This window comes from Denticeps clupeoides, chromosome 16 (genome assembly GCF_900700375.1).
Source record: "Denticeps clupeoides chromosome 16, fDenClu1.1, whole genome shotgun sequence".
NCBI lineage: Eukaryota > Metazoa > Chordata > Actinopteri > Clupeiformes > Denticipitidae > Denticeps > Denticeps clupeoides.
The window spans coordinates 20,734,584-20,759,182 of NC_041722.1; the positions used below are offsets into that span (position 1 = coordinate 20,734,584).

At 46.0% G+C, this 24,599-nt stretch overlaps 2 protein-coding genes across 2 annotated transcripts in view; both read right to left on the reverse strand.

Moving 5' to 3' along the window:
* Positions 1-24,197, reverse strand: part of LOC114766379 (uncharacterized) — a 34,521-nt gene extending 10,324 nt beyond the window's left edge. The window contains exons 1-14 of the mRNA XM_028957119.1: positions 24,173-24,197; positions 23,660-23,998; positions 23,128-23,223; positions 22,554-22,658; positions 22,386-22,478; positions 22,092-22,150; positions 19,865-19,937; positions 19,485-19,580; positions 19,266-19,364; positions 19,030-19,119; positions 18,843-18,935; positions 15,849-15,932; positions 15,735-15,759; positions 15,477-15,522 (exon numbers count right to left, since the gene is read on the reverse strand). Of these exons, the coding sequence (XP_028812952.1) occupies positions 15,477-15,522; positions 15,735-15,759; positions 15,849-15,932; positions 18,843-18,935; positions 19,030-19,119; positions 19,266-19,364; positions 19,485-19,580; positions 19,865-19,937; positions 22,092-22,150; positions 22,386-22,478; positions 22,554-22,658; positions 23,128-23,223; positions 23,660-23,998; positions 24,173-24,197 (1,323 nt within the window). The remainder of the gene's footprint in view (positions 1-15,476; positions 15,523-15,734; positions 15,760-15,848; positions 15,933-18,842; positions 18,936-19,029; positions 19,120-19,265; positions 19,365-19,484; positions 19,581-19,864; positions 19,938-22,091; positions 22,151-22,385; positions 22,479-22,553; positions 22,659-23,127; positions 23,224-23,659; positions 23,999-24,172) is intronic.
* On the reverse strand, positions 5,448-10,081 carry LOC114765738 (butyrophilin-like protein 2). The gene is made up of 10 exons (XM_028956143.1): positions 9,866-10,081; positions 9,449-9,784; positions 8,182-8,520; positions 7,659-7,754; positions 7,484-7,527; positions 7,305-7,412; positions 7,085-7,189; positions 6,917-7,009; positions 6,610-6,681; positions 5,448-5,731 (listed from the first exon to the last, which is right to left on the reverse strand). The coding sequence occupies exons 1-6, from the start codon at positions 9,969-9,971 to the stop codon at positions 7,377-7,379; spliced, it is 957 nt and encodes a 318-aa protein (XP_028811976.1). The 5' UTR covers positions 9,972-10,081; the 3' UTR covers positions 5,448-5,731; positions 6,610-6,681; positions 6,917-7,009; positions 7,085-7,189; positions 7,305-7,376.
* Positions 24,198-24,599: the final 402 nt, after the last annotated feature.

A 24,599-nucleotide genomic window follows, 5' to 3' on the forward strand; every position in this document is an offset into this window, starting at 1 on the left:
TGCCAATGACTTGCCCATGACGTACCATGACGTGCCCATGACGTACCATGATGTCCCCATGACGTCCCCATGACGTCCCCCTGACGTTCCCATGACTTGCCCATGACGTACCATGTCGTGCCCATGCTGTACCATGACGTGCCCATGACGTGCTCATGACGTCCCCATGACGTGCTCATGATGAGTCCATGACGTCCCCATGACGTACCCATGATGTGCCCATGATGTGCCCATGACGTGCCGTTGATGTGCCCATGACGTGCCCCTGATGTGCCATGACGTGCCCCTGACGTACCATGACGTGCCCATGACGTTATGATGTACCCATGACGTCCCTATGACGTCCCCATGACGTGCCCATGACGTGCCCCTGACGTACCATGACGTGCCCATGACGTACCATGACGTGCCCATGACGTACCATGACGTGCCCATGACGTGCCCATGACGTGCCCATGACGTACCATGACGTGCCCATGACGTGCCCATGACGTCCGCATGACGTACCATGACGTGCCCCTGATGTGCCATGACGTGCCCCTGACGTACCATGACGTCCCTATAACGTCCCCATGACGTGCCCATGACGTGCCCATGATGTGCCCATGACTTGCCCATGACGTACCATGACGTGCCCATGACGTACCATGATGTCCCCATGACGTCCCCATGACGTGCCCCTGACGTACCCATGGCGTCCCCATGACGTCCCCATGTCGTGCCCATGCTGTACCATGACGTGCCCATGACGTCCCCATGACGTCCCCATGACGTGCCCATGACGTGCCCATGACGTGCCCATGACTTGCCCATGACGTGCCCATGACGTACCATGATGTCCCCATGACGTCCCCATCACGTGCCCATGCTGTACCATGACGTGCCCATGACGTGCCCATGACGTCCTTATGACGTGCTCATGCTGTACCATGACGTGCCCATGACGTGCCCATGACGTCCTTATGACGTGCTCATGATGAGTCCATGACGTCCCCATGACATACCCATGACGTGCCAATGACGTGCCATGACGTCCCCATGATGTACCATTACGTCCCCATGACGTACCATGACGTGCCCATGACGTACTATGACGTGCCCATGACGTACCATAACCTGCCCATGACGTACCATCACGTGCCCATGACGTCCCCATGACGTACCATGACGTGCCCCTGATGTGCCATGACGTGCCCCTGACGTACCATGACGTCCCTATGACGTCCCCATGACGTGCCCATGACGTGCCCATGACTTGCCCATGACGTACCATGACGTGCCCATGACGTACCATGATGTCCCCATGACGTCCCCATGACGTTTTCATGACGTCCCCATGACGTGCCCATGACGTACCATGACGTCCCCCTGACGTTCCCATGACTTGCCCATGACGTACCATGTCGTGCCCATGCTGTACCATGACGTGCTCATGACGTCCCCATGACGTGCTCATGATGAGTCCATGACATCCCCATGACGTCCCCATGACGTACCCATGACGTGCCCATGACGCGCCCATGACGTCCCCATGACGTCCCCATGACGTCCCCATGCCGTACCATGCCATCCCCGTGACATGCCAGTGACGTCCGGGGACGTCCCCGTGACGTCCCCGTGACGTGCCCATGACGTCCACGTGACGTGCCCATGACCTACCATGATGTACCATGACGTGCCCCTGAAGTGCCATGACGTGCCCCTGACGTACCATGACGTCCCCCTGACGTTCCCGTGGCGTCCCCATGACGTCCCCATGTTGTGCCCATGCTGTACCATGACGTGCCCATGACGCGCCCATGACGTACCCATGACGTGCCCATGCCGTACCATGCCATCCCCGTGACATACCCGTGACGTCCGGTGACGTCCCTGTGACGTCCGGTGACGTCCCCGTGACGTGCCCATGACGTCCCCATGACGTACCATGACGTCCCTATGACGTCCCCATGACGTGCCCCTGACGTACCATGACGTGCCCATGACGTACCATGACGTCCCCATGACGTGCCCATGATGTACCATGATGTGCCCATGACGTGCCCATGCCGTACCATGCCATCCCCGTGACGTGCTAGTGACGTCCGGTGACGTCCCTGTGACGTCCGGTGACGTCCCCGTGACGTGCCCATGACGTCCACGTGACGTGCCCATGATGTACCATGACTTGCCCATGACGTACCATGACGTGCCCATGACGTCCCCATGACGTACCATGACGTACCATGACGTACCATGACGTCCCCATGACGTCCCCATGACGTACCATGACGTGCCCATGACGTGCCCATGACGTACCATGACGTCCCCATGACGTACCATGACGTCCCCATGACGTGCCCATGACGTGCCCATGACGTCCCCAAGAAGTGCCCTTGAGGTGCCCATGACGTACCTTGACGTGCCGCTGACGTACCATGATGTCCCCAAGAAGTGCCCTTGACGTGCACATGACGTAGCATGACGTCCCCATGACGTGCCCATGACGTGTCCATGTCGTCCCCATGACGTACCATGACATGTCCCTGACGTCCCCATGACGTGCCATGACGTCCCTATGACGTCCCCATGATGTACCTAAGACGTACCATGACGTCCCCATGACGTGCCCATGACGTACCATGACGTGCCCATGACGTGTCCATGTCGTCCCCATGACGTACCATGACATGTCCCTGACGTCCCCATGACGTGCCATGACGTCCCTATGACGTCCCCATGACGTACCTAAGACGTACCATGACGTCCCCATGACGTCCCCATGACGTGCCCATGACGTGCTCATGACGTCCCCATGACGTGCCCATGACGTCCCCATGATGTACTATGACGTCCCCATGACGTGCCCCTGACGTACCATGACGTCTCCAAGAAGTGCCCTTGACGTGCACATGACGTAGCATGATGTCCCCATGACGTGCCCATGACGTACCATGACGTGCCCATGACGTACCTAAGACGTACCATGACGTCCCCATGACGTACGATGACATGTCCCTGACGTACCATGACGTCCCTATGACGTCCCCATGACGTACCACGACTTTCCAAAAGCAGTTAAAACCCTAAATCATCTTTCATGTGTCTGGCCGCCTGTGGTTAAACCACCTAGACCAGGGGTCACAGCTCTACTACACGCATATTCCTGCTAGTAAAAACTCCGACTGTGAGTTTATCCCCATTTACAAACTGACATAAATCAACTGGAACCAAAGTTGAACTTTTTATGAGGTCATTTTACAGACAGCTTCATCATAGATGTAGTTTTATAATTTAATTTGATAGAAGAGATCCTGAAATAAAGTCTGATTTTAGAATAGAATAGAATAAAATATTTCCTTCACTGCTAATCACTTGCTCTTCATGAACTCCACCGTACTCACGAGTTTTCATGACCAGTTCTGCAACCAGAGTGACGGAGTTCACCACACACAGGCCCACAGCTCCAGATATGTACATAATCCATTTTACACTTTCTGAAAAATCATGCAGTATATTTTACACACATGGTCAGGTCAGGCTGGTCCGTAAATACGTAACATCTGGGATGAATATTCATAAGTTCACTACCTGGATATGAGGGTCTGTGGACAAGATTTAAAGTATCACAAAGAGAGACGATCAGAAGCAGCACGACCACAGTCATCAGTCCAACATCATCTGCAATCAGAAAAATCAGAATGAAATAAATCAGTAAAAACGTGAAGAACGTCACCGATCACAGCAACATCACAGACTGAACACAGACAGATGAATCATTTACAATTACTATTCATGACAGAATGAGAACATCATCAGGATTTTACCTGCGTCCTCCAGGCCCTGATAAAAGTAATACAGAACGATTCCAAAGGTTGTGAGACGAGACAGAATCAAAAGTCAACTAAAGATAATCCAAAATAAAACTGCAAATAAACCCAAATCATAATCAGTATAGAGATCAGTGTTGTGCTATTTGTGCTATTTGTACTGTGCTCTGTACTCACCAGTGAAATGTGTATATGAAGACGGAAGCTGCTACTCACCAGGGATGCTGACGCCACATCTTTCCTTCATGATAACCAATATAGAAAAGATGACCGGTAATCCCATCATCACTGCAAACACGCTTATAACCACGACTAAAACAGAAAAAGGGAAGAATCAGAATTTCACTGTTAGTTTCAGCACCATTATAATGTCATGTCCACATGTCCTCTGGTGGATCTTTTTTAAACCCGGTTTTAGTACAGAATGGACCTTCATTTGGTTCTTTTCCCACATCAGATGCGGAATAAAACCTCCTGCTGACATGTGACCTGAGCAGGAACTTCACTTGTCAGATAATGAGCTCAATAACAAGAAAAGTCTCGGTTTTATCACACAGTGCCGTCTTCTCCTTCCACCTCCACGATGACATTATTACCGGGCTGACGGGACGCCGCTGACTGGACCGCCTCCAGATCGTCTTTCAGGGCGAAACCGGACGACGGGCGACGTCGCTGCGGCTCAAGTCGCTACGATAGAATTCCGAACCCTGGCGAGGGACAGTGGGTGGACTGACCACTTAAAGACGAGATGGGGAACCGCGATTGGGGCGACACGTTGGACAGGATAATCACGCTGGCCACGTCCATCGATCGACTACGTCCATCGGTTCGCTCATTTCTACCGTCGCTTTATCAGGAACTTGAGCAGAGTTGCACAACCCACGTTACACCTTCCTCAGCAGCTTCTGGGTCTGGACCCAGTAAATAAATGAAAATAAATTCATGTAAATTCAGTAAAATAAATTCATGCGAGGAATAATTCCAGGACAGGAATAATGAGGCAGGAATAACGACAGGAATTCTGGATAATAGCAAAAACAGTAATATATAATAATATGATTTAAATGTATAAATATCCCTTAATAATTCTTTATTTTATTGTTTATTCTGTATGTATTATTTTTGACATTTGTATTTATTTGTCTATTTACTGATATTCCATCTTTTTCACGTCTTGACATTTCTAGTCCTGGTAAAAATAAAACACCCCAAAACCCAGATTTTAAGCAGCATGTTGTAAACGACGTGTCTGCTGCTGGAAACAGAACCACGATGATTTAATAAAGTGTAGCTATTATTAATCTGCTCTGTTCACTTTTAATCATTTTTACTTACCTTCATTCAGTCGTCGAGATATGAAAAACAGCACAAACATGTATATAAAGTCTGTAAAATATCCTCTTCCTGTAATGAGAATTTGAATCTGTCAGGTGTGAACTGCTAGTACGACTACAACTATTAGCTGTTATATCTGTATGAAGATAGTTTATAGCGGCACGAAGGGTCAAATATATTTTAATAGAAAGTATTTTTTATTCTTCAAATGTGATGTGTTAACTCGTTTGTGGAAATGAAGGAAATTCATTAATTTTCATTTTAAATCATATTTTTTGTGTATGAAACTGGTGCCCCAAACATTCCTGATTAGTTCCAGTTTTCTCAGGCTCATGAAATCTCAGATCGATATTTCACTTCATGACCCGTGTTGTAAATGTAAGACGGTTTCAGGGATTCTGGGATTTACAGTATCTGTATTTATTAAATCATATTTTAACATTTATAATATACTGTATCTTAATAAAAATACGTACCCCGGAAAAATACTTTCACGTTCATATTTAACATAAATCCCAGCATGATGCCTGTAAAGGTGAGTGCTGCTGTATTTCCTTTGTCTGTCCTCCAAATATCTCTGAAAATATCTGTGGCAGAAAAAGCTACTAAGTTACTAATAAAAACAATTAATGACTTGACTTCAAATGCAATTATTATTAATTATAATTAATACAATTATCATTAATGTCAATTGGTTATGACAGTTTCTGAACATTAAGGATTTCTTTGAACAATCCCTGACCACCTCTCCCTAAACTGGACCCGGAACAAGACCCAGACTTGGACCTGGACCTGGACCTAGACATGGACCCAGACCAAGACCCGGATCCGGCCCCAGAACCAAACGTGGACCAGACTTGGACCGAGACCTGGACCTGGACCCAGATCCGGGTCTTGGTCTGGATCTGGACATGGACCCAGAGCCAAATCTGGACCTGGACACAGACCCGGACTCCACCTCCACCTACTACCACTGTGTCCCTGAGCTGCTCCAGGGTGTCATCATCTTGTGCTCCACACTCTCCATGCAGCGCTGCTGCCCTGTTCACCTGTTTTACTTCCTCATTTACTCCATGTTCTTAATAAACTCTTCATAGTTTCTACACGTGCAGCGAGAACCTGATGGGTGTAAGATGGTGGAGGAAGACTCGGTTTGTCTTATTAAATATGTCACAATTCATACAACTGCATAATTTATTTGTACGTGCCACAGAAAACCAGTCTAATTTGGCAGGTACTGAGTGCTGATTTCTTCTGTCTGTGTAAATGACTGCATGTTCTGTAAAGTTCATCATTTGTTTGGGTCTTCCTGTCTCCTACCTGGTCCTGACTCTGGACAGTGTGAGTGACATTAAATCCCGTTTAGCTTCTGAACCTGGTCAACTCCACCATCACACTTGATCTTATACATTAAGATTGAACCCATTTTCACAGTAATTGTGTCATATTCTGCTTTTATATTTACCTATAAAAAGGACGGTGGACACAATGGAATTTTCAAAGCGGAAGCTTTTTTTGACCAGATTCTGCAGAAATGCTGTAAAAAGCAACCAAGCAGAACACATATTCACAAAAATATCACTTTAAATAATTACACATGATACGAACAATTTAACACAGACAACCAGTGACTATAGGACAATTATAATTACTATTATTATTATTAAATATTAAAATTATTATTTTATATTATTTTATATTACTGAGATCTATGTGCTTTACACCCAGAATACAATTTTGTTCTACATACTGCAGGAGTGAGATGTACGTACCAGGAAGCTGCTCTACATACAGAGCAACAGTGAACAGCAGGAGGAACCGACTGAGAACTAGAGCAGAGCAGGAGACCACCTCAGCTGGAAACCCTGCAGGAGAAGATGGAGGTGAAGAACGGCAGATGGGGTCGTGAAGACAGGATCTGATCAGGAATCGTCCGTTACCTTCAGTCAGGCCCCACAACACAAAGGCAGCGAACAAGAGGACATTCGGTCCAAAGACCAACAGGCAGTGAAGATTCAGTTCTTCAGGGTTAGCTGGAGCTGTACCTGTAGAAGAAGGTTCAGAAGCAGGACAAGAACATAAGAACGTGGACACGGTCTACCAGGTCATTAGGTTAAAACATAACTAACATGACAACAAAAATCCCAGAACATTTCACACATTTAATTTTCTTTATTTATTCCCTGTTAGACGCGTCTTTTCAACATCCGTCCCAGCGTCCTGCTTTTGTCTTCACCAGAACGAAAGTCTGGAATCTTCTCCTCCTTCCTAAAAACACACATCTCAGTGTCTTTAATCCTGCACTCGTTTCAATGTGTCCCGCCTGTCCTCAGAAAGACCTCAGCCTTGTCCAGCCTGATTATTATCCTCATGGTTGTCCAGTCTAGACAAGACATGTCCCATGATGAGGACCAACAGAGAAACAGTCTGACAGCTCACTGTGTTTCCTCACTTCACTTTCATTTGTGTAGATAATTGTGGGAAATAAAATGACAGGCAGAGATTCTGACTAACCTCTCATCTTCAGACACATAAAGGATGAAAGACTCAGAGCCAGAAGAGCAGCGATGATGCAGAGCAGCAGGATCAGAACATGGAGCAAGGAGAGACCTGGTGGAGACACGTTACACACGTTCTACAGCACCAGCTCCAACAGTTCTAAACTGATACGACTGCATAATAATTATTCAGTATTACACCACAAAACAAGTTGTTCTGAGTTACAGTGAAAAATCTCATACAGATCTCCTGATGGGGTAATATGGAGGTAAATCATCTTCTCACTCTTCTGGGTTTGGAACTGAACAAGACGACGATGTCACCACGATCCAAATTGACTGTTAGACCCCCAGACATGTTTTAATGGCTCCACAGACACAACTGCTGAGTAGGAGGCCGTGCAAATGTGTCGATTCCTGCACCGTGCCGCCATGATAATTAATAATCAGCTCTCCAGACTTTAGAAGGTATTAAAAATTCAGGATAATCTTTCATAACCACAGTCTGGTTTCCCACAATGTGCCTTGTTTCCACGTACCCAGATCCTCCAGAAGTACAGTGGTGCTGGCCGACAGGAGACTGGTGTGAACTTCACACATGAAGTCCCCTTTATCTTCAGTCCTGACCTCCTTCAGCCTCAGAGAGAAGTTTCCTTTGTGGATTTCTGCAGGGAAGAACTCAGCTCTGCCTCTATATCTCTCATGTGAAGAATCAGGAAGAACTTCTCCATCTTTGTACTGAAGAACAATGATGTCCTGGTCTGTCTTCCAGACCACCTCCTCAATCTGCTCAGAAGAGTCCACAGAGCAGCTGAGGATCACATCCTCACCCAGACCAGCAGAAACAGCACGAGCTCCTCCACTCACCACCAGACGCACTGAGAAGAAAAATTCATGTTTAATGGCTGAAATACTAACATGAGAACATCAGAAAATGTCAATTTTCAGGTGAAGCTGGAAACAGCTGAGGGAACTTCACTAGGATGACTGACAACGTGTCAGTATGAAAAAAAACATCGTTCAGAAGAACAGATGGGCGGAGATTCGCCAACTCGCAAAAAATGTCTCAAAAAACATCTCATCGTCATTGAAAGTTCAGGCGAATCTGCCTGAACATCAGTACTGGATGTCCACTCCCACGTCCCAGATCTTTACCTGCTGCTAGTAAAAGACACGCCGCCGTCTTTCACCAGACAGGTTGCTGACATTAAATTCAACTTGACCTCATTATTTCTTTCATTATGGCTGATCTGGTGGAGAATGTTACTACATTTAAGTGCAGTTTCTGGCCCTGATTTCAAGGCCTGACTCCAGAGGGGAGCCCCAATCCAGTGTTTTGTGTTGACCTCGTTGTCACCCTGATTCCCTAAATGTGTGCATCTGTTTGTATGTGTTTAAATGCAGCCCTATTGTGTGTAGTCTTCGCGGGTTATTCTATGTAAATGGCTGTGTTATGGCCTGTATTTTGTGCTTTGTGTCCCCGGTCTTGAAGTAGCCGTGTGAATGTGTCCTCCCTGCTCTGTTCTGCTCTGGTGAAGGATATAAGATGCCATGGCTGTGCTGTCTGTCCTGGTCATGTCATGTGGTGAATTGAAACTAACGTTCTTCTCCCCGACCCTCATCTGGACCATCAGGCGGAAACTGACTGACGGACTAATTACTGGACATTATAATTTATTTTAGTCCTGTTATTAAAATGATAATAGGACATTAGCCATAAATCACTTTTATTTGGAATTTTGAGTTCTTGCTATTTTTAAAGTGAGAAGTTCTACTTTTCCTGGAGAAATATCTGTTTCTGCTCACCAACAGAAATGAGAGCCGTGGTGTCTCCAGACTCCTTCTCTGTATGAACTGAACATCTGTACGTTCCAGCATCAGCAGGTGTAACGTCGGTGAGGAACAGAGAGAAGTTTCCTCTGCTGATCTCCTCGGTGAAGAAGTGAGCTCTGTTCCTGAACTCCGACTCCTCTCCTCGCTCTTCTCCATCCTGGAACAGGAGCACCAGGGTTTCAGAGTCACTCCTCCTCCACTCCACCTCCAGCTCCTCCAGAGGTACGGGGGTCCGTACAAAACAGGGCAGCAGCACAGTGTCCCCCAGCTGGACCTGGAGAGGACCTGAGGGACCCTCAACCTGGAGACCTGGGACGGACAGAGTAGACAAGATGAGATTCGATCTACTAGAAGCCTCAGTATTAAGAAGGCCATGTAGACTGTAGATACCTTCAGATCCAACCACGACGTATAGGGAGATGAAGACCAGGAGAAGAGACCTAATTTCTGGAGACACCAGACACCCGTCAGATGAACCCTGTAGATCCGTCTTCATCCGTCTTAAAGTCTGTAGATGAAGCAAAACGAACGAAACAAACGAGCGAACATCGTCTGTCGTTACTTTCGGTTTCAGGATCTATAGCGCCGCCCAGCGGTCTTTCATACGAAATATTGTACAAACCGAATATATTCGATGTAATAAAGTAAATGTAATTTACAACAAACACCTTTACACGTCTTACATGGATTTAATGTATTTACAGGATCTATAACGGCGCCCAGATTCTCCTGATGTGTAAATTTAGCACAAGATTCATTTTGTGAGTCGTGGCTGTGTTGTGTTGTATCATTTGTGGACTAATTCGCTGCTTCTGCGTCCGTGTGGCCCCGGGTTTGAATTGCCGTGTGGGGTTCTGTGGGGTTCTGTGGGGTTCTGGATTCTCTGGTTCAGTTGTGGAGCGTTTTTTCCAGCTCTGCCTGATGATCTGCTCTCGTCCAGCATTTCTGACGATCCGGCGAGTGACTCTGATGCGGATGTAAAAATCCGTGAGTGGCTCGATTCAGCGAGACTTGGTCCAGAACACGAATACCGTAACTACGGGCCCGCAAGATGGTGCAGGAGCTTCAGCTTTTGCCAGAAAGTTGGGAAACAGAAAAAAATGTGATAAATAGCAGCACAGCACATGGTGCACACAGTGAAATTTGTCCTCTGCATTTAACCATCACCCTGAGTGAGCAGTGGGCACCATGTCAAGTGTCCCCAGTGTGTGGGGACGGTGCTTTTTTCTCAGTGCCACCTTGGTGGATCAGGATTCGAACCGGCAACCTTCAGATTACGGGACCGCTTCCTTAAACACTAGGCCACCACTGGCCCTGGAGCAGGAGGCTGGAATGGAACGTGAGCAGGTACCAGTGTAAGCAGTGTTTTGTGTCCTGTCTCTTTTAGGTTGACTTCGTGGGAGGAGTCAAATCCTACAAGCTCCACCTACCATCTGCCTATTCGTCACCACCACCTATATAAAGAGACTTCAGATGGTGTTTGGCAGGTCCCCTGGGTCTGCTAGGCTCTTACTCTTTCTGGAGGTCCCCAGGGTCCACAGAGATCTGCAAGGAGCTCCGTTGGGGGTCTCATTCGTGTGTCTTGTTGGGTGGTGTGATAGACCCTGTGTTGTTAGCCTGTTAGCTTTATGTGCCTTTTTTGTTAACCTTTGTGTGTGTTTGAGTTGTCCCCGCTGGACTGTCCCTTCCTTTAGGCTGTACTGATGAGTGGTTAGTTATTCTACGTCCGCTGTTTTATTCTACCTGTTAGGTCACTGGATATAAAATCACTGTTTGTATCCTGTGTTTGGTCCTGTATATAACAGAGGACGTCCTCCTCTCCAAACCCTTGTTGTGTTTCTGAGACCCCAGACCTACGAACGTCACACCGTGGAATTTTTATTTCAGGAATTGTAGGTGTGAATCTCTGGTCGTGGTCATGTGATCTTTGAACTGCGGGTCATTTAAAAGGTCACTGCGTGTCTGGGAATTTTTTTATTTTTATTTAATTACACGATGGAGCATCAGCGTCAGGCAGAACAACAGGAGGCAGAACGGGAATGAACTTAATGGGAATTTGTGAGAAAATGTACAAAAGCTAAGCAGGGATGGGCTTGGTCTGGCCTTGGATGGGAGACATGCTGGGTGCTGCTGGGTTCCCGGGGTCCCCACAGTACCCCTCTCTCGTGTAGTGTAGTGACACTGGTGGTGGTGAGGAGGAGATGAATTGTTATGAAATGGCAGTTTTTCCTTCTCCATCCAGCCGTGGCCGTGCACTTCATCACCAAGAGTGGGGGGTGTGGCCACGGGGGTGCCACCTGCCACCCTTGAAATCTGATTGGCTGCTCTACCAGACCACGCCCACCAGAGCTGTTAATCAGTTTGTTTAATTAGAGTTGCATTTGAAAATCAGACTCCTCATTTCTCTTTTCCCCCAAACGTCTCCGCCCGTGGTGATTGTGGCCAATAAGAAGGACCAGGAGTTCGACCGCATGGTGAGCCGCGAGGAGGGGGAGGGCCTGTCCCGTGGCCTGAAGCTTCCGTTCCATGAGATCTCGGCGCGGGACAGCTGGGAGGAGACCCTCGCTGCGTTCCACAGCGTCTACACCAACGTGGCCCAGCAGCTCGAGGCCGCGCCTGCCTGCTTCCGCCGCAGGACGGTGTCCAGGCTGATGGAGAAGATACCCAGAATTCACTCGGGCTCAGGCTTCAGCTCGTTTCGGGACCTGCTGCCAGACTGAGGGACATTTGGGGTCTTCAGCAGGTCCCTGCTCGCACCAACAGGCCGGCTGCTGACGGGCTACAGTCAGCAGGGGGCGCCGCTGCATCATGCCATGTGTGGAGGACAGGACACAGTGATCAGTTGACTGGGGGCGTGTCCATTCTTTATTCAAAATAAAAATATCTACATTTATATATTTTACTATTTATTTTTTTATAATTATTAGTTCTGTTAAAACATCTGAACAGAGTTTAAGGAGTTACTGGGCAACATGCAACAAGACTGGACACACTGGAATAAAGAAATAACAATAATTACATCCTGTAATGCTCAGGTATAATTATTATTATGATTATTATTGTTGGGGGGCGGAGCTTGTGTTTAAGGTTAAATGGACTCATTCTGAGCTTCAGCACATACACTAATATGAAGAACGGTGCAGAGAAACAAATAATAAATAAAGTGATTGTCACTTGTGATATACAGCAGCACAGGACACGGTGTACACAGTGAAATTTGTGATAGACACCCAGGGAGCAGTGTGTGGGAACGGTGCTTTGCTCAGTGGCACCTTGGCGGGTCAGGATTCGAACCGGCAACCTTCTAAATTATGGGGCTGATGATCCTCACTGAAGTAAAACTATCAATAGGTGGCATCCGGGCGTCTCCCTGTCCTGTTGGCACCTGAACAATGAAGAAAATGTCTGATTATGACTGTAGAAATGTAGTTCTACTGGAAAGCTGTCAGGTAAAAACACACACACACACACACACGCCTGGGTTCAGGTCGGGTCTTTTTTCATCTTGTTTCTTCCTCTCAGACAATCAGATGTTGATTGAGGTTGTTCACCTTCATTCCCTCCTTCTTACTCACCAGTTACATTTACAGTATTTACCAGACGTCCTTATCCAGAGCACCTTACAGTCAGCAGTGACAGGGATGAGTCCCCCTGGAGACACTCTCAGGGACACAATGGTAGTAAGTGGGGTTTAAACCTGGACTTCTGGGTCTTCTGGTTCACAGGTGAGAGTTTAACCTGCTAGGATACAACCGGGTGTGGCTGTGGACTTTTCCCTAAAAACGCCCCATTTCTACTGAACTGCACCCCCATCTCAACCACGGCCTGTACTGAAGTCATGAAATCATAAAACGTCTCTCCCATAACAACCTCTCTAGCAGTACGGACTTGTTGGTCAGGTGGTTTTCAGCCCACAGTCTGTAGTTTATGACCGATTATGAAGTTTCATGTGACATCATATTAAAAGTAGAGGAACATTTTAGTACAAACTGGATTTTGACAGAACATGCAACAGACGTGCATTTATTAGATAAAGATCATCCAAACTGGAAGAAACAAAACCTTCAAATCCAGTTTTTCACCATTTTTATCCACAGGCTGACAAAACAAACTACATCACTTGATGGAGAGAAGTTTACTGGTATTACTGTACAAATAAAAAGACCATAACCGAGAACTCGGGCGCTGAGGTCTCCAGTGAATCATCCTGGGCACTGGACACTGGGCACAAATTTAATATTCATATTTTAAAGCTCATTATACAACAAAGGGTCCATTACTAGCTCTTAACGATCATGAAAATAACATGATCAACTTCAATTATGAAAAAATACCAATTTATCACAAATCCTGAACATTTTAATAATAACGAAATTTCTTGTAGTTTCAACAAAGTTCCATTTGTGCTTAAAATGCAAAATACAGAAACAATCATGACATCAAGCGAAATAAAATGATTTCCAACCCCTGTCTGGTGTGGAAATGGAGACGGATCTTGATGAAGGTTGATGTCAAACTGGCAACTGAAGACGGGGGTTTTACATTTACGGGATTTATAAGACGCTCTTGTCCAATGCGACATGCATTACAACAAATTCCGTTTAACAGAGACCATCAGCTAAATTACACAACACCGTTTTTTTATGTTGACCGGCCTCACACCTCCAAGGTCGTGTTTTCCACCAGGTTCTCCGATTTCCTCCTGCCGTCCAAAGCCATGGACAATCTGAGTGTGTGTGTGTGGAGTGTGTATGTGTGTCTGTGGGCTCCAGCAGCTGTGAACATGCTAAAGAATTAGCAGTTAAGGATGGTTAGTGGGTATGTAAGCATTTGTAAGAATCTCCTTCATCCCATCCTCTTCATTTAAAACCCTGAACTGCAGCCTCTCCTGAATCTCTAAGAATGTCTGATGGACATGAAATCAACCAGCTACAGAGTAGACAGTAAAATGTGAACGTTCCTCCAGAACCATGGTGCAACACACAACACAACACCAGCGAAGGGCTGAACACCAGAGCTCAACAGAGCACAAAAAGACACAACAGAATACAAATGTGAACAATTAACCGTGCAAAACTGAACATAAGAACCTGTCCACCACTATAAAGCTCAGACCAGACCAGCTGGACATAAAAACCTTTTCACTATGAAAACTGGGACAACTCACAGTAGTTCAGTATCAACTACAAACTACGTTTCATCAGTAATGAAGAAAATGTATTTAAATGTCCTCATTTTTATGTCTTTTCAGGACATTTAAGCGTCCATCAAGTTCAAAGTTCTAGACAGACCTAGATGGACCTGTAATCCAGTCCAGTGTTGCTGCACTGGCTACACACATTTTACAGAATTCCCTTGGTTCTTCTCTAGATGTTCCTTCTGGCTCTCAGCTCTGCAGGGTTCTTCTCTTCGCTCTGATTTGGATTGAGAAGCTGATCTGTCTCTTCTGCTGCTGGTGCAGGGGGGTCTGTCTGTGTTCCTGATCCGTCCACAGGTTGCTGCATCACACAAGAACAGTACAAGCTGACGTGGGAAATGTCCTCTCTACTATTTATAAAGGACGTAGATTTCCTTCTGACATTGGTGGGGACAGAGGCAGTTCTCATGTCCAAATTATTGGTGGGGACACTAATTTCTAGTCTGAAACAGGATAACTAAGCCAAAGAGAACATAAAAATGCTCAGTAGATGAATAACGGGTTAAACCAGTCGATTCTGAGGGTGATTACCTGTGGAGAAGAAGGCTGAAGAGCTATCTCTTCACCTGCATCTGATTCCTGCTTTATGATGATGAAAACAAAGTAAAACACTGTATTTTTACGCTCGAGTAAAGTTTTACCAGATTAGTCAGTGGTGATTACCTGACGAGGGTTCGATCTGCTGGGAGGATCTGTTACTTGCTCAGACCGCTTTATAAAAAGTAAAAAAAAACATTATATTTCTCATTATTTATAGATTTATTAAAATATCTTGATTTATAAGAAATTTCTCCAGCGTCTTACCTTCCTCCCACATATCTGTCGAAATTCCTTTACTATAAATTTAATTCTGAGGAGAAAATAAAGGAAAGAAAATTGTTTCATCTCTTCCCCTAAACCCTCAATTTTTCACTCACTCACACCTACTGTACGTGTCCAGCAGAGTAAATTAACACGTTTACTTCATCGTCCTAAAGACTGATGGCCACCATCAGGCTCCTCTACATGCCAGTATTCATTACTTTATAATTATAAGTAATTATCTCATGATTTAACACTTACCTTTTAAACTCATAATAGTAGAAACCTGTAAAAAAACAGGAAACTAAAATGTAATGAAATCTGAAACAATAATACATAAATACAATAATTTATAAAGTAAATCACAGAACTTACATAAAGAACACCAGACAAAGACAAACACACATTCAGAAGGGAAAACCGCCCATCGCAGGTCTTTTATCACACGTTGTCCACTTCCTACACAGAGATGAAAGATCAAAAAATATATTTAAAAAAGGTAATTTATCATTTATGCAGTTTCAACATAAAGAGTGATTCTTGGAGATTTTGGCATTTTTATTAGTCTCCAAAAAATAAAACTCCAGAAGTGAACTTTACTTGAACTTTACTTAACTTTTTTAATTTACTGTTATATACAAGGACAGAGAAAGATGAAATTATGAGGCTCAGTTTCCACAGTGAGAACATAAATAAGACCAATAAATAAAGAGTGCAATAAAAAGACAGCGAGCTTTAATACAAACTTATCCAGCAAATAAACTGGGGCAACAATATGCATGTAGCATGTCATGACGTGCCCATGACATGCCCATGACGTAGCCATGACGTGCCCATGCCATACCATGACGTGCCCATGACATGCCCATGACGTACCATAACGTACCATGACGTCCCCATGTCGTCCCCATGACGTCCCCATGACGTGCCCATGACGTGCCCATGACGTACCCATGACACGCCCATGATGTCCCCATGACGAGCCCATGACGTGCCCATTACGTACCATGACGTACCATGACGTGCCCCTGACGGACCATGACGTGCCCATGACGTGCCCATGACATGCCCATGACGTACCATAACGTACCATGACGTCCCCATGTCGTCCCCATGACGTCCCCATGACGTGCCCATGACGTGCCCATGACGTACCCATGACACGCCCATGATGTCCCCATGACGAGCCCATGACGTGCCCATTACGTACCATGACGTACCATGACGTGCCCCTGACGGACCATGACGTGCCCATGACATGCCCATGCCGTACCATGACGTGCCCATGTCGTCCCCGTGACGTGCCCGTGTTGTGGCAGTGACGTGCTAGTGACGTGCCCATGACGTAGCCATGACGTGCCCATGCCATGACGTGCCCATGACATGCCCATGACATGCCCATGACGTACCATGACGTCCCTATGACGTGCCCATGAAGTGCCCATGACGTACCCATGACGTACCCATGAAGTGTCCATGACGTACCATGACGTGCCCATGACGGACCATGACGTGCCCATGACGTGCCCATGATGTACCATGACGTCCCCATGACGTCCCCATGACGTCCCCATGACGTGCCCATGACGTGCCCATGACATGCCCATGCCGTACCATGTCGTGCCCATGTCGTCCCCGTGACGTGCCCGTGTTGTGGCAGTGACGTGCTAGTGACGTGCCCATGACGTAGCCATGACATGCCCATGACATAGCCATGACGTGCCCATGCCATGACATGCCCATGACGTACACATGACGTGTCCATGACGTGCCCATGACGTGCCCATGACGTACCATGACGTCCCAATGACGTCCCCATGACGTCCCCATGACGTGCCCATGCCGTACCATGCCGTCGCCGTGACGTGCCAGTGACGTGCCCGTGACGTGCCAGTGACGTCCCGTGACGTCCCGTGACGTCCCCGTGACGTGCCCGTGACGTGCCCCTGACGTCCCCATGACGTGCCCATGACGTGCCCATGACGTCCCCATGACGTACCATGACGTACCATGACGGACCCCTGACGGACCATGACGTGCCCATGACGTGCCCATGATGTACCATGACGTCCCCATGACGTGCCCATGACGTGCCCATGACATGCCCATGACGTGCCCATGACATGCCCATGACGTACCATGACGTCCCTATGACGTGCCCATGAAGTGTCCATGAAGTGTCCATGACGTACCATGACGTGCCCATGACGTACCATGACGTCCCTATGACGTCCCTATGACGTGCCCATGAAGTGTCCATGAAGTGTCCATGACGTGCCAGTGACGTGCCCGTGACGTGCCCGTGACGTCCCGTGACGTCCCGTGACGTCCCCGTGATGTGCCCCTGACGTCCCCATGACGTCCCCATGACGTGCCCATGACGTCCCCATGACGAGCCCATGACGTCCCCATGACGTACCATGACGTACCATGACGGACCCCTGACGTGCCCATGACGTGCCCATGATGTCCCCATGACGTCACCATGACATGCCCATGACGTGCCCATGATGTACCATGACGTCCCCATGACGTCCCCATGACGTGCCAATGACATGCCCAGGCCGTACCATGTCGTCCCCGTGACGTGCCCGTGTTGTGGCAGTGACATGCTAGTGACGTGCCTATGACGTACACATGACGTCCCCATGACGTGCCCATGACGTGCCCATGACGTGCCCATGACGTCCCAATGACGTCCCCATGACGTCCCAATGACGTCCCCATGACGTGCCCATGCCGTACCATGCCGTCGCTGTGACGTGCCAGTGACGTGCCCGTGACGTGCCAGTGACGTCCCGTGACGTCCCGTGACGTCCCCGTGACGTCCCCGTGACATGCCCCTGACGTCCCCATGACGTGCCCATGACGTCCCAATGACGTCCCCATGACGTGCCCATGCCGTACCATGCCGTCGCCGTGACGTGCCAGTAACGTGCCCGTGACGTGCCAGTGACGTCCCGTGACGTCCCGTGACGTCCCCGTGACGTCCCCGTGACATGCCCCTGACGTCCCCATGACGTACCATGACGTTCCAAAAGCAGTTAAAACCCTAAATCATCTTTCATGTGTCTGGCCGTCTGTGGTTAAACCACCTAGACCAGGGGTCACAGCTCTACTACACGCATATTCCTGCTAGTAAAAACTCCGACTGTGAGTTTATCCCCATTTACAAACTGACATAAATCAACTGGAACCAAAGTTGAACTTTTTATGAGGTCATTTTACAGACAGTTTTATAGTTTTATAGTTTTATAATTTCATTTGACAGAAGAGATCCTGAAATAAAGTCTGATTTTAGAATAGAATAGAATAAAATATTTCCTTCACTGCTAATCACTTGCTCTTCATGAACTCCACCGTACTCACGAGTTTTCATGACCAGTTCTGCAACCAGAGTGACGGAGTTCACCACACACAGGCCCACAGCTCCAGATATGTACATAATCCATTTTACACTTTCTGAAAAATCATGCAGTATATTTTACACACATGGTCAGGTCAGGCTGGTCCGTAAATACGTAACATCTGGGATGAATATTCATAAGTTCACTACCTGGATATGAGGGTCTGTGGAAAACATGTAAAAAATCACACATGGAGATGATCAGAAGCAGCACGACCACAGTCATCAGTCCAACATCATCTGCAATCAGAAAAATCAGAATGAAATAAATCAGTAAAAACGTGAAGAACGTCACCGATCACAGCAACATCACAGACTGAACACAGACAGATGAATCATTTACAATTACTATTCATGACAGAATGAGAACATCATCAGGAATTTACCTGCGTCCTCCAGGCCCTGATAAAAGTAATACAGAACGATTCCAATGGTTGTGAGACGAGACAGAATCCAAAGCCGAACAAAGATAATCCAAAATAAAACTGCAAATAAACCCAAATCATAATCAGTATAGAGATCAGTGTTGTGCTATTTGTGCTATTTGTACTGTGCTCTGTACTCACCAGTGAAATGTGTATATGAAGACGGAAGCTGCTACTCACCAGGGATGCTGACGCCACATCTTTTCTTCATGATAATCAATACAGAACCGATGAACGGTAATCCCATCATCACTGCAAACACGCTTATAACCACGACTAAAACAGAAAAAGGGAAGAATCAGAATTTCACTGTTAGTTTCAGCACCATTATAATGTTATGTCCACATGTCCTCTGGTGGATCTTTTTTAAACCCGGTTTTAGTACAGAATGGACCTTCATTTGGTTCTTTTCCCACATCAGATGCGGAATAAAACCTCCTGCTGACATGTGACCTGAGCAGGAACTTCACTTGTCAGATAATGAGCTCAATAACAAGAAAAGTCGCGGTTTTATCACACAGTGCCGTCTTCTCCTTCCACCTCCACGATGACATTATTACCGGCTGACGGGACGCCGCTGGTGGAACGACGTGACCCGGTCTGCGTCTCTGTCCCCGCATTCCTGGACTGCGTCTTTCAGGGCGAAACCGGACGACGGGCGACATCGCTGCGGCTCAAGTCGCTACGATAGAATTCCGAACCCTGGCGAGGGACAGTGGGTGGACTGACCACCGCGATTGGGGCGACACGTTGGACAGGATAATCACGCTGGCCACGTCCATCGATCGACTACGTCCATCGGTTCGCTCATTTCTACCGTCGCTTTATCAGGAACTTGAGCAGAGTTGCACAACCCACGTTACACCTTCCTCAGCAGCTTCTGGGTCTGGACCCAGTAAATAAATGAAAATAAATTCATGTAAATTCAGTAAAATAAATTCATGCGAGGAATAATTCCAGGACAGGAATAATGAGGCAGGAATAACGACAGGAATTCTGGATAATAGCAAAAACAGTAATATATAATAATATGATTTAAATGTATAAATATCCCTTAATAATTCTTTATTTTATTGTTTATTCTGTATGTATTATTTTTGACATTTGTATTTATTTGTCTATGTAATGATATTCCGTCTTTTTCACATCTTGACATTTCTAGTCCTGTTAAATAAAACACCCCAAAACCCAGATTTTAAGCAGCATGTTGTAAATGACGTGTCTGCTGCTGGAAACAGAACCACGATGATTTAATAAAGTGTAGCTGTTATTAATCTGCTCTGTTCACTTTTAATCATTTTTACTTACCTTCATTCAGCCCTCGAGATATGAAAAACAGCACAAACATGTACATAAAGTCTGTCAAAAGTCCTCTTCCTGTAATGAGAATTTGAATCTGTCAGGTGTGAACTGCTAGTACGACTACAACTATTAGCTGTTATATCTGTATGAAGATAGTTTATAGCGGCACGAAGGGTCAAATATATTTTAATAGAAAGTATTTTTTGTTCTTCAAATGTGATGTGTTAACTCCTTTTGTGGAAATGAAGGAAATTCATTCATTTTCATTTTAAATCATATTTTTTGTGTGTGAAACTGGTGCCCCAAACATTCCTGATTAGTTCCAGTTTTCTCAGGCTCATGAAATCTCAGATCGATATTTCACTTCATGACCCGTGTTGTAAATGTAAGACGGTTTCAGGGATTCTGGGATTTACAGTATCTGTATTTATTAAATCATATTTTAACATTTATAATATACTGTATCTTAATAAAAATACGTACCCCAGAAAAATACTTTCACGTTCATATTTAACATAAATCCCAGCATGATGCCAGTAAAGGTGAGTGATGCTGTATTTCCTTTGTCTGTCCTCCAAATATCTCTGAAAATATCTGTGGCAGAAAAAGCTACTAAGTTACTAATAAAAACAATTAATGACTTGACTTCAAATGCAATTATTATTAATTATAATTAATACAATTATCATTAATGTCAATTGGTTTTGACAGTTTCTGAACATTAAGGATTTCTTTGAACAATCCCTGACCACCTCTGCCTAAACTGGACCCGGAACCAGACCCAGACTTGGACCTGGACCTGGACCTAGACATGGACCCAGACCAAGACCCGGATCCGGCCCCAGAACCAAACGTGGACTAGACTTGGACCGAGACCTGGACCTGGACCCAGATCCGGGTCTTGGTCTGGATCTGGACATGGACCCAGAGCCAAATCTGGACCTGGACACAGACCCGGACCCCACCTCCACCTACTACCACTGTGTCCCTGAGCTGCTCCAGGGTGTCATCATCTTGTGTTCCACACTCTCCATGCAGCACTGCTGCCCTGTTCCCCTGTTTTACTTCCTCATTTACTCCATGTTCCTAATAAACTCTTCATAGTTTCTACACGTGCAGCGAGAACCTGATGGGTGTAAGACAGCGGAGGAAGACTCGGTTTGTCTTATTAAATATGTCACAATTCATACAACTGCATAATTTATTTGTACGTGCCACAGAAAACCAGTCTAATTTGGCAGGTACTGAGTGCTGATTTCTTCTGTCTGTGTAAATGACTGCATGTTCTGTAAAGTTCATCATTTGTTTGGGTCTTCCTGTCTCCTACCTGGTCCTGACTCTGGACAGTGTGAGTGACATTAAATCCCGTTTAGCTTCTGAACCTGGTCAACTCCACCATCACACTTGATCTTATACATTAAGATTGAACCCATTTTCACAGTAATTGTGCCATATTCTGCTTTTATATTTACCTATTAAAAGTACGGTTGTAACAATGGAATTTTCAAAGCGGAAGCTTTTTTTGACCAGATTCTGCAGAAATGCTGTAAAAAGCAACCAAGCAGAACACATATTCACAAAAATATCACTTTAAATAATTACACATGATACGAACAATTTAACACAGACAACCAGTGACTGTAGGACTGTTATTATTACTATTATTATTATTAAATATTAAAATTATTATTTTATATTACTTTATATTACTGAGATCTATGTGCTTTACACCCAGAATACAATTTTGTTCTACAAACTGCAGGAGTGAGATGTACGTACCAGGAAGCTGCTCTACATACAGAGCAACAGTGAACAGCAGCAGGAACCGACTGAGAACTAGAGCAGAGCAGGAGACCACCTCAGCTGGAAACCCTGCAGGAGAAGATGGAGATGAAGAACGGCAGATGGGGTCGTGAAGACAGGATCTGATCAGGATTCGTCCGTTACCTTCAGTCAGGCCCCACAACACAAAGGCAGCGAACAAGAGGACATTCGGTCCAAAGACCAACAGGCAGTGAAGATTCAGTTCTTCAGGGTTAGCTGGAGTTCTACCTGAAGAAGAAGGTTCAGAAGCAGGACAAGAACATAAGAACGTGGACACGGTCTACCAGGTCATTAGGTTAAAAAATATCTAACATGACAACTAAAATCCCAGAACATTTCACACATTTAATTTTCTTTATTTATTCCCTGTTAGACGCGTCTTTTCAACATCCGTCCCAGCGTCCTGCTTTTGTCTTCACCAGAACGAAAGTCTGGAATCTTCTCCTCCTTCCTAAAAACACACATCTCAGTGTCTTTAATCCTGCACTCGTTTCAATGTGTCCCGCCTGTCCTCAGAAAGACCTCAGCCTTGTCCAGCCTGATTATTATCCTCATGGTTGTCCAGTCTAGACAAGATATGTCCCATGATGAGGACCAACAGAGAAACAGTCTGACAGCTCACTGTGTTTCCTCACTTCACTTTCATTTGTGTAGATAATTGTGGGAAATAAAATGACAGGCAGAGATTCTGACTAACCTCTCATCTTCAGACACATAAAGGATGAAAGACTCAGAGCCAGAAGAGCAGCGATGATGCAGAGCAGCAGGATCAGAACATGGAGCAAGGAGAGACCTGGTGGAGACACGTTCCACACGTTACACACGTTCTACAGCAGCAGCTCCAACAATTCTAAACTGATACGACTGCATAATAATTATTCAGTATTACACCACAAAACAAGTTGTTCTGAGTTACAGTGAAAAATCTCATACAGATCTCCTGATGGGGTAATATGGAGGTAAATCATCTTCTCACTCTTCTGGGTTTGGAACTGAACAAGACGACGATGTCACCACGAGCCAAATTGACTGTTAGACCTCCAGACATGTTTTAATGGCTCCACAGACACAACTGCTGAGTAGGAGGCCGTGCAAATGTGTCGATTCCTGCACCGTGCCGCCATGATATTTAATAATCAGCTCTCCAGACTTTAGAAGGTATTAAAAATTCAGGATAATCTTTCATAACCACAGTCTGGTTTCCCACAATGTGCCTTGTTTCAACGTACCCAGATCCTGCAGAAGTACAGTGGTGCTGGCCGACAGGAGACTGGTGTGAACTTCACACATGAAGTCCCCTTTATCTTCAGTCCTGACCTCCTTCAGCCTCAGAGAGAAGTTTCCTTTGTGGATTTCTGCAGGGAAGAACTCAGCTCTGCCTCTATATCTCTCATGTGAAGAATCAGGAAGAACTTCTCCATCTTTGTACTGAAGAACAATGATGTCCTGGTCTGTCTTCCAGACCACCTCCTCAATCTGCTCAGAAGAGTCCACAGAGCAGCTGAGGATCACATCCTCACCCAGACCAGCAGAAACAGCACGAGCTCCTCCACTCACCACCAGACGCACTGAGAAGAAAAATTCATGTTTAATGGCTGAAATACTAACATGAGAACATCAGAAAATGTCAATTTTCAGGTGAAGCTGGAAACAGCTGAGGGAACTTCACTAGGATGACTGACAACGTGTCAGTATGAAAAAAAACATCGTTCAGAAGAACAGATGGGCGGAGATTCGCCAACTCGCAAAAAATGTCTCAAAAAACATCTCATCGTCATTGAAAGTTCAGGCGAATCTGCCTGAACATCAGTACTGGATGTCCACTCCCACGTCCCAGATCTTTACCTGCTGCTAGTAAAAGACACGCCGCCGTCTTTCACCAGACAGGTTGCTGACATTAAATTCAACTTGACCTCATTATTTCTTTCATTATGGCTGATCTGGTGGAGAATGTTACTACATTTAAGTGCAGTTTCTGGCCCTGATTTCAAGGCCTGACTCCAGAGGGGAGCCCCAATCCAGTGTTTTGTGTTTGTTGTAAATTACATTTACTTTATTACATCGAATATATTCGGTTTGTACAATATTTCGTATGAAAGACCGCTGGGCGGCGCTATAGATCCTGAAACCGAAAGTAACGACAGACGATGTTCGCTCGTTTGTTTCGTT

Excerpts from the sequence above, each read along its gene's own strand:
- LOC114765738 (XM_028956143.1), bottom strand. The coding sequence starts at position 9,971 with ATGAAGACGGATCTACAGGGTTCATCTGACGGGTGTCTGGTGTCTCCA. Across the intron at positions 9,785-9,865 it reads CGTCGTGGTTGGATCTGAAG|GTCTCCAGGTTGAGGGTCCC; the intron begins GTATCTACAGTC and ends TGTCCGTCCCAG. Across the intron at positions 8,521-9,448 it reads CACGGCTCTCATTTCTGTTG|TGCGTCTGGTGGTGAGTGGA; the intron begins GTGAGCAGAAAC and ends TTTTCTTCTCAG.